Raw genomic sequence first — 13,773 nt, 5'->3', positions numbered from 1 at the left:
TTTTTGTTGAAAAGGATCTGTTCAGATAAAAAATATCCTGAAGAGATGAAAAGACCATTTGGGAGGTTTTGTCTGTCAAAGCAAATGACACAATAGGTGGGATTCCTCTGAATGGAAACCTCCCTGTTCACAGAGCATCTAGTGTAAGATCTCTCATGGATCACAATGGCACAGTATAAAAGTATTGATTATTGTAAAATCACCTATTTGGGCACTGTTGACTTTCCAATAGCAGTCTGTCCCTTACAGTGGCACAGGATTTTCCCCATTAATTCTTTAGATGTTTTCTAGTCAGAGAGCCCAATGCCTTCTTTCCTGCTGCTTTGTGGCATCACTTTTGCATCAGCACAAAGGTGGCATAAAATACACCCTGACCCAAAACTTGGCATGCTGATGCTCACAGTAGAACAGTGATGAATTGCATGGTAGGAAGAGCAGCCAAGAGGCATCTCTAAGAGACAGTAATCCAGAGCTGCTCTCAGGCTTTGGCACAGTATCAAAATATCCCAGAAATGTCATGTAAGAAGCCTCAGTGCCTGACTACTCATTGCACAGTCTGTAGCCTTCTGTTATTTTATACAGTAGGATTGATTATATAGTTTACATTAATTTTTAATATAAAATGACACTGTGTAATTGTTCAGTGTTAGTGGAAATCTGGGACATGTAGAGTTTTCCCAGCAACAGACAGAATATTGGTAATGGTGGTTTACCTGCATTACCTGGATGTTGTTACTTATCATTTATTTCTTGATCATTTTTTGTCTCTGTAGCAGTCCCTGCATCTGATTCCTGCTGTGGGAAATAGATTGATTTCAGCCTGAAAGAGGAGAAAGGGCTGTAACTGAGGGCTTGGCAGTGGGCACTGGATGCACTTAAGTCCTCTGACATTTCAAGTTGCTGTAGAAGCAGTTGCAGGAAGATGTTGCCTGTGCCATGAACAAAGCAGGTAGACAACTGTCAACTGATGTTTGGGAATGGATTTGGTAATAAAACTTTGCATCCATGCTGCAAGATGTTGCAGACAGACTTCATCTTGTTCCAGTTTCAAAGCCAGTCTAGCAATAGCAACAGGGAGCTTGGTAGCAGTGCTCTGCTGGTGAATCCTGTTTGAGTGTTGAGCTGATCTTACTGGTGTCAGCTTTGGGAACACACTACTGTCTGCAATTACCATGCTGCCTGAATCTCTGCAGCAGTAGGAGATCACTGTAGGTTAGAGGAACGCTGAGAGCGGCATCAACAGCGGCAAAGTGACCAAGCAGTTTGAATAACCAAGAAAGATCAAAAGCACTGCAGGACTTAAGTTTGGCCAGGTGATTAAGACACAACCTGAACTGTACAAAGACATTTTGGGTGGTCTCCCAAGAGGAGGAGCTTTAAATTAGCTAAAACAAACCTTCTGGCTGAAGGTCAGAAAAAGTGAGCTCTCCAGCGTCTGTTTACATCAGGTACCACCTGGAAGTGCCGGGCTCTGCCTCTTTGTGCCAGGCACAGTTTGGGCGTACACAGGGGTACAGTCTGTTTGCCTGCTCTGAAGAGGGAGTCACTTGGGGCTTTCAAAGCACATCAGGCAAGGCAACACAGCAGATACTGTTTCAGAGGAGTTCTGCAGGAGAGGGGGGATAGGTAGGATGAACTGTTAGGCTAAACAAACTTTGTTTTCTGTGATTTTGGCTTAGAGCATGGTGGGCGTGTATACACACTCCACATGGTATTTTTAACTAGCTCATGTTATGTTTCTTTGAACCCTTTTAAAACGTCAGGAGACTGAAGGCTTTTGTTATAGCAAACAGAGCCTGACAAACTGCTGAGGATTTGCACCTGTGAAATGGGAAAAACCTGGCACTAGGGGAGGTTTTTCCTTCTTAGGTGGTGCTTGCTGCCACAGGAAGCCCAAGGGAGGGGTTTGGGAGGTCCTGCTTTCCCAGCACTGGCCAGCTTTTGCAGTGTTTCTCATGCAATCTTGTTACATGTTTTATCTAAATGCATAAATAAGTATGTATTTTTTATGTATATATGTGAGATAGATATATAAAGTATATATACTGTTTCTTTTGTACCAATAAGTGCATGTACTGGAATTGGCTGCCTGTTGAACTTATCCATTGTACTTCACTGTAGATTATTCAGAAGAGGTTGGAAGTTGATTTTATTTTTCATTTCCAATGTCTGTGAGAACAAATAAAGAGTCTAGAAATGTAGATAAACCACTGGAATTATTGTAAGCAATATGGACTAGAGGAAAAAATGCTTGCTTTTTTTCTCATGGAATTTTTCTCTTTTTTGTTGAAGTCCTTCCCGTTTGAGTTCTGAAACAGGTATAAGTTGTTGATAACATTTTTCTGTTGTTTTCCATCCAGCAATTGTTAATATTTGGCTTTAGAGAGCTCTGCAACCCATCACCTTTTTTTTCCTTAAGTTTGATGTGGAAGAAGCAAAGTAAATTTTGTGATTCTGACATACATGAGAATTAAATTGTATTTCTCAGTAAATGAATGATGCCAGAATTCATGGGACAGAAAATTAACCGGTGAAAAACAGCATAGTTCTGTTTGAACTAAAACCTTTATTGTAACGTTGCTGTCAGCTGCATTTGTGTGAGTGTCCTTTCCTAGCATAGCAGTAACACTAGGCATAGTCGTGCTGTCTCTGAAGTCAGTAGCTGAGCTCCAGGAGGAAGGTGGCACTGATGGGCTGTACCGATGGGTGAAGCTCTGACTCGCACCTATCTCACGGTATCTTATGTTCATCACCTCTCTAGGACAGAGTAGTTTGAAGATGGACTCATCGAGTAGAATGAAAAGAGCATATTAACATGCAGGGGGAAAATGCTAAATTTCAAAATCCACCATTGCCAGTTGCTGGACTCATTGTGTGTCAGTAAGTTAGCTATTGACTTGAAAGAGGTTTTTGTCTGAGGGTGCGTTTGCAGTAGCAGGAGCGTGACAAGATGCAAACCAGAGCCATGAAGGGTTCCTCTGGAGCCTGGCATGTCTTGTGGCCTCACAAACATTGCTGAGGGCAGCAGCAACAGAGCAGGTTAGGGCAAGGAGGACAGATGGCTGCAGACTTACTCTGGCAGGTAGAGAACATGGCATGAGGCAAACCCTTCTTCATAAGAGCACATTGCCACTGGCTCTTCTCTTGGCTCAGGCAGCAAAAAGCTGATTTCACCAATAGGAGATGGCCAAAAGGCTGGAACATGTCAAAGGATGGGACAAAAGAAATGGGGTCAGGAGCTGGGAGTGAAAGGTTGATTTATTGGGAGTGTTCTCCCCTAGCACGGACCATGAGCAAGCAGAAATAAATTGTGTGTGTGAATAGAAAATAGATGCTTCTTGCTTACTGAGCAACTTAAGTGAGGGTTCAGACGATGAAATCAGGGGAAGGAGGTATTTGTCCTAATTTTAATCTTTGTTTATATTTACATATTCTTAGAAAAAATGTTCTGTATTTTATACTGCAGAACAAGTACAGAGGAGAGAGAACAGCTAAGTGCTCTGTGTCTCTGCCTGCTATTTTAACAAGACGTCCCCAGGCCGATAAGGGTTGTATCATCATTTACTATGGACTTCGTGCTTCTTTTAAAATTACTAGTTAAGTCGCAAACTCATTTTACCTGTCATCTGCTGAGATGAAGGGAATGGTATGATTGTCGAAATGGCTGATGTTGGTGACCCTTGGTAAATTTAAGCTACTAATCTTTTTTTTTGGGGTATTGAGAGTGTTGTTATTACATGGATAGGTAACAGTACTTCACTTGGGTTTCGGTTCACTATTTTTGCTTTTTGAAACATTGGCAAGAGGTAAAAGTTTTTCTTTTCTTTTTTTAGTATGCAGAAGGTCCAAGTTGCAACCTTCAGGGCATGTGATGGAGTCTTAGGGCAGGAATTAAGATGGTTTCCTGCCAGGTCTGAGCTGCTGCCCAGGAAAAACAAGTGATAGAGGAAAGGGTACAAATAGAATAATTTATTTTTTTTTTCTTTTGACAGATGGCTAATCTATCTGAATTTGGAAGATCATAGTCAGTCAGGAGGCATAGACCGAGTAATAACAGCAAAGTGTATTTAAGAGAATGCCCTGCTGCTTTATGGCTATTAGGAAAATACCACAGGAATGAATTTTTTAAAAATAGCTCAGTGTTGCCGGCACAAGGGGTGTGACTGTGGCTGCAGGAAAAAGTTGTAGCTGCTTAGTTCCTAAATTAAAAAAAAATCCTGTTTGCTTAATATTTATCTCGAGGAGTAAATTGGCCTCTTGTGCCAGAGAAAACAGTGTTTGGGTTCAGCAGGTCCTGAGGCAAAGAAACTTTATTATTGTTTGGGCAGGAGCTGGCAAATGCTGCCAGGTGCAGTGCTTTATACCTAAATTGAATCTTCCTGGTAGACAGGAGGCCTAAACTTAAAAGTATGCAGCTGAGGACAAAGGCTTTGATAGCCTGTTTTTCATCAAAAGCTCAAGACCACAGCAGCAATACAGAGCTGAGAGAGAGAGAGAAAAAAGTTGGGGATCTTGGAACAAACTGGAGGGGGTAAAAATGCAGCTGAAGAAACTTTAAGAGGTGTGTGAGGAGGAAGAAGAGAAAAAGGAAGGTGGCTGGGAGGCAGCAACCTGTACAGAGGATGGGAAGCTGTATCCCCACATGGTGTGCTGTGGTGAGCACATGCAACTCCAAAGCGCACACACACGCTTATCAAGGGCAAGATAAAGAAACACTCTGAAGTTCTGAATTCACAGCCTTAGCTACTTGCTGCTTAAGCAAAGGTTTGGTTATGCCGAGAAGCAGCACCAATGCTCTTCTGTTGGTGGAGTGTACCTGTCAGGATCTCAGCTGTTAGGGCTGCCTTGGCACTGTGGGGTGGGTAGTACAGGCTACCACCTGTAGCCTGTATTGTTCTTTGTGGACTGCCCAAGTGTGAAGGCTCAGGGGCAAATGGGGCTTATTCCAATTTAATTTGTAGCTACTTCGTTTCAATCTGTTCACACTTGGGACTCCAGCCCTCACTGAAGCCGGGACAGTGGCAGCTGCATTGTGTCCCACCAGGCATTAGAAACACCACAGTGGCAGGTTGTGCTGGTGTGTGATGCCGGTGGCTGCTTGCCATCATGCTGTGCATCTGAGACACCCGAGAGAGCCAGCATGTGTGCATGAGGCAGCACAACTGGGTTAATGCAGGCTGTGCTCATCCTGGTTTATCCCCCTGGAGACCTCAGCTCCCAGTGGGAGAAAATGGCATGTCTAGGGCCCATCCAGAGTGATGCTGGCTTGGCACTAGGTCTGCTGGTGCAGGAGCACCATTAGCTGTGGGGGCTGCAGGCATAGCCTTTGCACTTTGCCCAGGAGTTAAAGCCCTCAGCTGGAACTGGTAGTGAGCAGTACAACCTGTCCAACAGCCTAAAGGGCTGGAATGACAGAAACCAGAGGAGGCAGCTTGAGGGTTTGCATTTTACAGGTGAGAGTGCCAGTATTTCAAGTATAGTGCTTATACAATTGCTGGTAGGTCTGTTGAAGAGCTTTTGACAGGTTGGTGTCACTGTGGGCTAGACTGGAAGCTCTGCAGCAAAACAGGAGTGTGCTGAAATGTGAGGCTGCAAGAGCTCTCCCTTTGTCTTGTCCTGATGCTGCCCTGGTTCAGTGTCAGTGCAACTGCACTTTATAAAGGACCTTGACAGTTGGTAGCTGTTGTTTAACTAAAGAATCTACTTTGTAGCCTTGTAGAGCATTCTGCATAGGAGACAGGAATGACATATTGTACCTAGATGGGAAGAAAAACAGCTGTAGCACAAAGTAGAATGTGGTGGAGAAAGGAGAAAAGTGCATTTCAGTTCTTTGCAGTAGGCAAAAGAGTTTGTTCATTTTCAGATGCAGGAGAAATAGGATTTTAAATGATAGTTCTTTCTTTGAGTAAAAACTCCATTTACTACATCTGCCTCAAACCACTGCTTGGATTTTTGTTGCTGGAGCACATGCAGTGAGTTTGCCAACTGCTTGGCAAGGGACAGGGGAAATGCCTATTAAAAATTAACTAGAAACTGAGATAAATCACATACAAATAGCTCAGGGAGCATGGTGAATTCATCGGTGTCTAATATACTTGTTTGTCTCATGAGTCTCCAAGTTCCTTTGTAATTGTGTTTTTTCTTAGCTTTCTAGATGCCCTGTTCCACAGTTCCTTCAGGAGAGAATGTCAGATGCATTTGTGTGAGCAGCTAAGAGGATTCATTTCAATCAGAAGCAAGGTGTTTTATATGGTATTAATGAAGGGCCTGATCCTGTGCCACAGAAGCCAAGAACAGAGAGGTCTGGTGTGTTGCCTGACTGTGGTGGTGGCAAAAGGGCCAAGTCAGAGGTCCAAGCTTCTGGAAGTTAAAGACAAATTAAATTTGCTTGTAAGTTTCTCCCCTTCAATAAAGCTGCATAATGGAAGCTTTTAATTGTATTGCTGCTTTTAACTAGCTGCTATTGCAGGTTAAGCTCATCGACCTGAGACTGCTGTGGGTGTGTATCAAGAAGACAGTGCGTAGCAGTGGGATATGTGAGTAAGTTCAAGTAAAGGGTGTTTGCCTACCTCTGCATGCACAATATAAGCATTTGCTCACTTCTCTTACCTATCACACGGGTGAGTTTACTCACCTTACTTACCACAGTATTAATAGTGGTGTGGAGAGGTGCACACACTATCCCTTGAATGTATTCAGGGAGCTCACAGGCAGTCTCACTCCTTGACTGAAAGGCCAGTGGGCAAAGCCTGATACCACTGCAGCAGCCTGTGCCTGTTCTGCTGCAGCTCTGTTCAGTTCACTCATGAGTGCAAGATGTTTCTCCTCCCCAAAGGAGTCATTGCCACTGTAATGGGAAGCATGGGTTGCCTGTATTGAGTGTCAGGACAGAGTCATCATTCCAAGGATGTTTTTAATAGCAAGGTTTGAAAATCCCCCACATGTATTATTTTGCATGCTGCAGGATTACCTTGTAGTTGGTGTTGGCAGCCTCATGTGGTTTAGAGATGCTGTGTTCCCAGGCTGTTCCAGACAGACTGGCTGTTGGAAAACTCACCAGTTTTTGTCAGTGCATTTCAGGGCCAGAAATGGAGTCCAGTTGTTTTGCAATTGCGTTCTGATGAGTTGCAGGATTGCTTGCATTCCCCATTTGTGCTCCTGTAGTTTTACCTGTAGTTGCCTCTTCAAGGGTCATAGTTTGGATCTGTTTGCCACATGCTCAGGATATTGCCCTATTTGGGGATTTTTTTGTGCAGTTTGCTACCTGTGCATTAGGACCTACTTGCAGTATGCAGGGGATTTTGGTTGGAGCAGCTAGTGCAGAGGGTGGTTCTGAATGGGTTTCCTCTGTTGAGGGTCTCTCATTAGGAAAGAAGCAGACTTCCATGCCAGAGAAGGAAAAGCTCCTTACTTTCATCAGAGGACATGAAAGTTTGAGTTTGCCCAATGCCTTTAGTAGCACAGGTGATATGTCTGACAAAACTTAAGAGAAAAATGAAGAGAATTGCACTCATTAGGGACCACCCAGTCCCATCCAGCCACAGAGAGGGGTAGTCATCATGATAAACACACTCTTTGGACTAACCTGGGGAGGGGATGGCTGAATGAAAGATGAAGAACAGTGTTATTAAGAGCTTGAGCGAGAGGCCCATGGGCTGAAGCTCTGTGGCCAAGCCGTATCTGAACCCTTGCAATTTTTGTCTAGCTCTCTAACTGCTGATCAAAGGCCATCTGGTGATGAAGGCATCCCTTGGTGTACCATGTACTTTCTCTGTCTATTTTCCATATTAATGTAATATTTTTCCATGCCCCAGTCACATATCTTAATTTGACAAACGAATTACTCTAATAAAAAGCTGGCAGAGCAGTTTCCTTGTGACTGTGTGTGCCAGAGCTGCCAGAATAACAAGGTCTCCTAACACCCTACAAAACTGCCAGACGTACCTTGCAATTAAGCATCACTCAGATCTAAGAGGCAGCCTTCAGTAACTGAGTTCAGTCAACTACAGTATCTTTAAAAGCAAGATAGAACCAGTGGCATTTGACAGGAGAGTGATTTAGTTGCTCACAGTCTAATGACACCTCTACATCCACAATGAAAGTTCCTAGTTTCTATGTAAATTGTCATGACAGAGTTGCGGAGTTTAATATTAGTGAGCAGTTTCAGCGTATTTGAACCCTGTGTACACACTTTAAGGCACAAATGGCTAAAGAATATTAGCAAGAATCATGCATATTTGATGTTTGAGAGAGAAGGCTAAAACTGGGAAATGGAAACTTTGAAGAGCCCCATGAAATCACAACTTCTATCCTCCAACTGATCCAGGAAACTGTGGTAAGATGATAACCTTCTCTGAACTAACTCAGAACTTCAGAGGGATAGAAGTCAAAGTGTCTCTCTAGGACACCCCTCTGAATTCTGCTAATCAAATTTCTTGCCTTAGACAGTCTTATCGTTATTTTCCTAATTTAAAAGCATAACTGGCAGTTATGCTAATTTGGGTTTAGTTCTCTACTTACATTGTGCTGGATGTCAGGATGATCTTTGCTGAGAATTCCAGTGGTGTCATCACCAGCTGAGGTGGCACACATTGTGTGAGCTACCAGATGAGAAGCTCTTGCTTTTGTGCTAGACCTGAATTAGACCTGAATCCAGGGGTGTAAGAATGCATTTCACTGTGCCACTCTCAGTATTTTATCTAGTCAGAAAGGTCTGGAAAACAGGGAGGAAGTTTAATTGCACTTGGCATTCCAAAATGGTATTAAAATCCAATGAGTAAGTTCCAACATTTGCTGGTATGAAATAATAGCCAAGAACCTTATTCTTTCAAGACAGCCAGCTATTTTTTCCTTGATTTAAAATTTGGATGTTGCCTTTGATATGTTACCTATGGTTATATATGTTATATATATGTTACCAGTTAGGTTGAAAATTGTCATTCTTCCTTTTGAATAATACATATAATTCTCTCATCATATGATAGTGAAATGTATTTTGATTTTTAAATCTGTTAACAAGACCTATTTCACTTTGGTTGTATTATCATCTTTTGGTTCATTTCACTGCAATGAAAATGAGAATTTCAATCTAAAAATGAAAACAAGATTTCCAATTAGTAGCAAGTAACAGTCTCCTTTACTGATTACTTTAAAATAAAGACAAGGTATTTCAACTATTCACAAATATTTCTGACATATCACAAAGTAATATAAGAGAAAAAAGATCATGATCATATTTGAAGCAAAATAGTTTAAAATTTAATGTTTACAAATGCCTTGGGTTTTTTCCTTTTCAAAATGTTTGCTGGTACAGTTTTGCAGGAGACTCTCTGTTTGGTCATGTACATTTCTGCTATACACACTGTGCTTTGTCCTAGGGGAGAAATGGGAAAAGTATTTCCAAAGTGGTACTTCATCAGAAATGTCTAATATGACATCTAATGGTTTTGCAATTTTATTTCTGTGGACTTTGTGTGAGACTTTACATGTATTTTTTTAATGATGGTTTTATAACATGATGTGCAGCTGACATTTATTTTACACTGTATTTAAATATTCAAAAGATCTGAGACCTATTTTTTCTATATATACATTTTGAAGCTTTAAGGCTGCACCACTAATGACATTTTACCACTCTTATCATTTTCTTAAATGTTACAATTACTTTGTCAAATTTAGAATTGTTAGCAGTGATTATGATGATGCCAATTTGAAAAATCCCAAACCAAACAAAAGAATTCCCTGGGAAACTGCACACCATATGCATGATACATAACTAAAAAATTAATCCGAAGTTTTGATAAATACTTTTTTCCGACTAGAGCTAATAGTTGGTCTAGTTCTAAAGGATAAAATGCTTATTATATACAGAAGATTGGATGGAATATGGACATTTGACAAAGATCACTCAAGGCATTTCACGGTCTGAACTGTTTGTACAGTGCTAATGCAGCTTCCCTTTTTGCTTATGTGTAGGCTTGTGCCACCTGTGGGAAGGGAACATTCCTGGTGGCGTCAACAGGCTCCACCTTACAAGATCCAAGTTCATCTTCTCCTGAACCAGGAGATTCTTGCAGGACTGAGAGCCTTGCATCTGAGCTAGATGCAACTTGTACACCATTCTCAGATGCCAGTTTATATCAGGTGAGCGTTTGGTCTTTTGCCTTCAGGACATTACAAGATGAAAAACTGCACCAGCGTTTTTCAATGAGCACCATTAACTGACTTTGGTAACTTGGCATGACCAGCGGTATTGAAGACTATGCTGAACTCCTGTCTTGTACAATAAGAAAGTACAGCTGCCAAATACCTTGGAACAAGAGTCTGTAAATATTAAAAACATAAATATGTTAACCATACACATATACACAAAACACGGCAGTAGCAATATTACAGGATGCAATGCCTACTCCATATAACTGGGTTTTGTTAATACAGATGCAACAGGAAAATTAATGCTATTTGATATAAAGCAAACCCTTCTTCAAAAGTCAGTGGCAGTAAGCCAAAGTTCAGGTCCAGGCTTTCACTGATCCAGTGTGACTCAAGCTACATCAATCTAATCATTGAAAGAGTAGCACTATGGGAAGACAATGATTGTCAGTTAACACTTAAACTTTGAGCTGGAGCTTTCTTTTGCCACCATTTGTAATTAATTCTCCCTTTTTCATGAGTGCTCTTTCTGTGAACACTCACCAGACATAATAGGGGATAAAGTTATTACATAGAAACTATGATTTAAGGGTAAGGATTAATAGAAAGAACCAGCCTAAGACTGGATATCCTGAATCCTGGGAGGTGCTCTCCATGTATTTAAGTGAAGTTTCCATGAGATTGCACTTGGAAGACCACTAAGAAGTTGTTGCTCTCCCACTTTTTCTTCTTATTCATGCAGTTCTGTTTCAAAGCTTGGTAGGAATTCCATAAGAAGGGCTAGAGGAGATGACCGTGCTGGTCCATTGTCTTTGCTAATGTTCTTCAGAGCAGCGTCCTCTCCTCAAGATCACATCATCTAGCCCAATATCCCCAGTTCTTCCTTTCCCTTTCTCTCCTTTGAAAATAACCTAGGAAAAGAAATAGAACACTTTGAGGGGGGTGAGGGGGAACTAAATTGAAAAATAATTGGTTTAGAGAGCCTCAACAATAAGGGAGCAAAAGCCTAAGAAAGCTCAGGCAATCATAACTGACTCACAAAAGCCTATTTATTCTGCTTAGAATTATGGTTACATTTTCCTACTTTTGATCCTCTTCCTTCTTCTCTTTGTGAAGAACCTGCAGTTCAGGACAGACTTGCTCCATTGGGACTATCTGCTGAGGTGAGATGAACTTCCACAGAAGAGAATCTTGAGGGCTTTCCACATATCATCTCTGCACCGTTTTTACTGTCCCTCATGGAAACATGTAAAATCCTCTGTGTTCTCAAAAATGCTGGCTAAAAGAGGAGCTTTCCATTGCTAAAGCATGTTGCATCTACCTTAGTTGTGGGAACTAGAAACACCCATCTTTTATTTAACCAATTCTGGGTCCTGCAGTCTCACGATGGAGCACTGGTTCCTTGTGAAATAGTGGCAGAACTTTGGGCATGGATTTACACAGATCATCAGCAGACCAGATTTAGCCTGAGCAGAAGAAATTCAGCACAGAGAAAGCCTGACTAAAAGGACTGGAGCATAGATTAAGTATTCAGAATGGCCAGCTGACTTTAAGAAACACTTCCCATAAATCAGTACTGCTCACCTGTGCTCCTTCGGTAGATTCCAAAGCCTGAATTGTTTAATATGGTCAGCCTGTCTGACCAGGGCTTAGAAATTATTTGATGCCTACAACAAAATGTTGTAAGAGTCTCCTGTTATCACTGAGCTGGAAAGAGTTAATACTGCCAGAAATGTGAAACTTAGCAAGACAAAAAGGTAAGAATATGGCAAATATATTGTTCAGCTGTTACAAATGTCCATACTCTCAGTCTGACACTCACTTACAAACTCAGGTATCTTTGTTACTGTTGCAGAGGTAAAGTTTTCAGAAAATTATCTGTAGTAATTACAGCCTTAATATTAATTTTAGGACTATATACTGTGTGTGTCTCGTAGTCTGCTCCTACCATGAACATTATGATATGTGAACTTTTCACACCACCTGATATCTAAGTCAGAATAAAACAGGCCCTGAAGCACCCAAGCCAGTTCTTCAGATCTGAAATAGAAACTACCTTCAAAGGTAACCAGAGGTTGAAGAATAACACTGAGCTTTTGATATCTGTTTATCCCCATAAGATTTCCAGGTATTAAAAGATTCTCGACAGCACTTCAGACATCTTCTTTTGATTGCACATTTTGTGTTATGGGCATAGTTAGGTCATCATTTACCTCCTTGGCCAGATCAGCTGCAGGTATGCTTAAGAGCACAAAACCACATGTGACTGCACATGTAACCTCCCTGCATTACCAAAACCGACTTATTTTGAATATCTTTCCCCTGGTTTAGGCAGTTACCACTAATCCACAGAGGACAATGCTTCCTTTCTTGTGGCACTGCGTTACTCAAAGTATTGTTCACGAGGACTCTTGATACAGGCTTTTTTGAAGTCTGTGTACGGTAGGCTCTGTCCATTAGGCTGCTCTTTCCCATACGGTGATTGCCTTAAAATGGGCTGTGCAAGGTAGCTCAGGAAATCACAAAATAACCTGTACTATGAACCTGTTGCTGTAGGTGGGATTTCTTTTTTTTTTTGCATAAAACTAATTGAAAAATATGCACAATGAGTCTCATATCCTTAATGTGATTCCATTGGCAGGGATCAAAGTAGTAAAACACAGACTGAAATTGGACGCAGAAGACAAACAAACCAGTGCTACACCATTTAAGTGTCTTCAGCTTCTCATGCAAAAACCCAAAAGGCAGCACAAGCATCAGTACTTACACTCTTGATGCCTAGTCCTCGTAAAGTTATGTGTGTCTGTCTCCAGCCATGGCCACCATTTCTTCCCCAAACAGCTGGTCCATGAGCACCATTTTTCCTTACAAAGACTTGGAGGGCACCAGAATGCAGTCCAGGCACCTTATGCCTGAATGACAGGCACAAGTCTCTGGCCTGAGCCATGTGATCCAAGGGGAGGATAAGATGTGCTGCTCTTCCTTCTTGGCCTTTGGGATCAGAGATGGTAAGATATTGTCCCCCTGCAGTGGAAAAAAGAGTTAGTTGTTGGTTTTTTTGGGGAGGGGTTGTGTTTGGGTTTGTTGTTTTTTTTTTTAATGCTACTAGCTTGCAGGACCAAATGCAGAGCAGTTATTAAAACATTAAGAAAAAATAATAAAAAAGGGCTCCACAAGGTCCAGTGAGTGTTAAATAAGGCATATAGAACCAAGATTGGTGCATCTGCCCCCTGCAGGGTAAGATTTACAGTGCTGCTCTTCTCTTTACATTAGTACCTGGCTAGGTGTTGCCCATCTAATTCCTTTTGACAAGGCAAATAATACCTCTCTTGAAAACTAAAATTTCATGTATTCCTAAATTTCTGACAACCCCTTGGTGACTGCATGATTTTAAACCCACAGTGACATTAAAGCCACTGTGTGAATTTACACACCTTTCAAGCTGCAGTGTTTTGCTCTCGAATAGATGAAGGAAAAGGCCTGAATAAATGCTATCATATAACTGAGCTATGATTCTGTCCCTTTCCTTTTGTTTGAGAGCTGTGTTAACAGGTTAAGTCTCAAAGCATATCCATTTGCAACCATGGATAGCATTTTTTATTTAACCGTAATATAAATTCT

The 13,773-nt window shown here is 41.4% G+C and overlaps 1 protein-coding gene across 5 annotated transcripts in view; it reads right to left on the bottom strand.

Moving 5' to 3' along the window:
• Positions 1–8,927: 8,927 nt before the first annotated feature.
• NPNT (nephronectin) overlaps positions 8,928–13,773 on the bottom strand; it is a 51,799-nt gene continuing 46,953 nt past the window's right edge. For 4 of the 5 annotated variants that reach the window (XM_017833552.1, XM_017833557.1, XM_017833556.1 and 1 more), the window contains 2 exons: positions 12,920–13,176; positions 9,114–11,063 (listed from right to left, as the gene is read on the bottom strand). In XM_017833552.1, the coding sequence (XP_017689041.1) occupies positions 10,968–11,063; positions 12,920–13,176 (353 nt within the window). In that variant the 3' untranslated portion in view covers positions 9,114–10,967. Of the gene's footprint in view, positions 9,089–9,113; positions 11,064–12,919; positions 13,177–13,773 lie in introns of those variants that run through there. The other variant, XM_017833555.1, reaches the window with a different exon arrangement.

Source organism: Lepidothrix coronata, unplaced genomic scaffold (genome assembly GCF_001604755.1).
Source record: "Lepidothrix coronata isolate B3197 unplaced genomic scaffold, Lepidothrix_coronata-1.0 Scaffold215, whole genome shotgun sequence".
Taxonomy (NCBI): Eukaryota; Metazoa; Chordata; class Aves; order Passeriformes; family Pipridae; genus Lepidothrix; species Lepidothrix coronata.
Note: the sequence above shows the minus strand (reverse complement) of the source record. Positions and strands in the feature narration are given on the sequence as shown.